Source organism: Bison bison, unplaced genomic scaffold (genome assembly GCF_000754665.1).
Source record: "Bison bison bison isolate TAMUID 2011002044 unplaced genomic scaffold, Bison_UMD1.0 scf7180017864516, whole genome shotgun sequence".
NCBI lineage: Eukaryota > Metazoa > Chordata > Mammalia > Artiodactyla > Bovidae > Bison > Bison bison.
Genome location: NW_011495069.1, coordinates 9,100,162 through 9,102,593, shown reverse-complemented (window position 1 = coordinate 9,102,593; position 2,432 = coordinate 9,100,162). Strand labels below are relative to the sequence as shown.

The 2,432-nt window shown below is 46.6% G+C and overlaps 1 protein-coding gene across 1 annotated transcript in view; it reads right to left on the bottom strand.

Moving 5' to 3' along the window:
* Positions 1-394: 394 nt before the first annotated feature.
* The window catches only part of ARID1A (AT rich interactive domain 1A (SWI-like)), a 54,859-nt gene continuing 52,821 nt past the window's right edge, over positions 395-2,432 (bottom strand). Inside the window, exon 20 of the mRNA XM_010830108.1 lies at positions 395-2,432. This exon is cut by the window's right edge and continues 9 nt beyond it. Coding sequence (XP_010828410.1) covers positions 1,749-2,432 — 684 coding nt within the window. The 3' untranslated portion in view covers positions 395-1,748.

The window sequence follows — 2,432 nt, the reverse complement described above, 5'->3', positions numbered from 1 at the left end:
CCACTTTATTTCAAGAGGCTAATAAGATTTTTGAGTCTCTCTGGTGGTTCAGTGGTAAAGAATCCGCCTGCCAATGCAGGAGACGCAGGTTTGATTTCCCAGGTCGGGAAGATCCACTGGAAAAGGAAATGGCAACCCACTCCAGTATTCTTGCCTGGGAAATCCTGTGGACAGAGCAGCCTAGTAGGCTACAGAGCTTTCTTAAATTCAGACTTACACTGTGGAAGGTCAAGTGGAATATGGTACAGAAATGACAGGGGCCAGGATGTCACCATTTAGGGAGAGAGCATACATACCAAGGGAGATTTGCAAGAACAAGACGAATTCCCCCAAGCCCCCAAAAGGTCAAGATTTTAAACAGTTTGAAAATAAAAAGCCTCACAAACGTCTTACCAAGATTTAATGTACATTTATTCTTAACACGTGGAACATATAGTATAAAGATTTCATACTGAATAAATGATATTCATTAAGCCAAAAAAGGAAAAAAGGAGGAATTTACATCAAGTTTTAGCTACATTGTTTGAAATACAAATATGCAGATTTTATCACTGAAAAAATCTCAATTGTGTTTCTTCATCAGGAACTTCAACTGAACCTAGAACTTTTTCACACCTCGATTAGAAAGAAAACAAAAACAAAAACAAAAACCCAGAAAAAAATAAACTATAAGTTGATTGGCTGCTGAGACAGCAAGGACTTTTTACAGAGACCTGTACAGCATCACACCAAGAGGGGCGATGTCTGGCAAGAGATTAAATAGCTGTGTCTCGCTTTGTGCAGGTCACCAACTCGTTAACTCGTCATACTATAAAGGGGTACCTGGGAGGGGGACCAAACTGTGGGGATCCAAGGGTATGTGCAATGTACAACGTCATATATATACACACGTGGCAGCGCAGCCGCTGCAGCTAAAGGTTAAAACCAGTTCTAAGAGGTGATCTCAGGGTTATTCATACAATCAAGGAGGAGAGAAAGAGGTCAGGGTGTTGTAGGTTCACACATGATACTTTGGGGGAAAAGCCTTTTTTTTTTTTTTCTCCTCAACGTTTAACTAAAAACATTTTTAAAAACTACAGCTTGCTGCTGACCCAGCGTTTTCTCTTGTTTCCATGTGAGACATTATTATTACAGTATGTTTACAGTATCAGGTGTACAGTACAGTACATGAAAGGGTCTACACTCTACTGCACAGGCCTCTCCAGTGAACAGGGTCTGTCCACAACTGCGAACTTCTCGGTTCCTGCAAGATTGTGAATGTACAACAATAAACCACACACAGTTCAGCAGTCACCTTTTTTGTCCTTCAGGGGGTTTTTTTGTACTTTTTTTTCCTTTTTTTTTTTTTTTTTAACCATTAAAAACAGTTATGAAATGTGGCATCCCCTTGATGCAAGGACCGGGAAAGCCATTTTTATTTTATTTTTTTTCCCCAAACTCACTGTAAACGACAGTAACTTTGGTTAAAATAAAAAAAGTCTTCTATGTAGGCAGAGCTTTGTCTTTTCAAATAGGGCAGGGTCCTGAGGGGAGTAAAGTGAGGACAGGGACTAGAAAGGTGAGGGTGAAGAAGGGGTGAGAAGGGGGAGGAAAGAGGAAATAGGGGAGACTTCTTTTCCCGGGGAGAAGCTGGACAGCACAGGGTAAACTGGATTCTGAGGTGGTTTTGCATAAATAAAGGGCAACAGTCAGTTTCTAAGTTCTCCACACACGCACACACACACGGGGAGGGAGGTGTCCCACGGCTGTCATGACTGGCCAATCAAAAACAGTACATCACAAATGACTTGTGAAACCAGTGAGTTCATCAGCGGTGATACCGAGATGTCCAACAGCCGTGACTCATACAGCGTGAACTCTGAGTGGTTCTCGTCCACCTTGGCCAGGGCCAGCAGCGCACGGGCAGCCCGTCGCATCATGTCCACACTGGTTGGCTCAAAGGGCGGGTTCTGCATGTGGAGCAGGCTGGCCTGGCTCTGCTGGAACTGTGTGGCAGCAAGGCTGTCCTCCAGGAAGCCCAGGAGGTTGCCGATGCTGCCCTTCTGTACTGCGATGGCACGGGCTGCCAGGCTGTCGCCCTGTGCCAGGTTGGCCAGCAGTACTACAGCCATCTCCCGGCACACTGGGTTCTTTCGGTCACTGAGGAAGCGCACCATGGTGCTATACAACTTCTCCAGGCGGCTGAAGGGGGGCGTGGCCAGGATCAGGTCCACATTGTTGTCCTGGATGCTGAGTTTGCTGAGGGTTTCCAAGACCAGTCTCTGTGGGGAGAGGACGGCGTTGGGGCCCAGGGTGGAGAAGGGGTCCTGGGCCTCAGCTGAAGGGCAGACTGCCCAGTGTAGGAGTCCGTCCAGGACAGGCAGGCAAATGCTCTCGGGGTACGGGGAGAGGTCCAGCTGCCCCGAGATGTTGGCGAGCGTGACCAAGGTGTT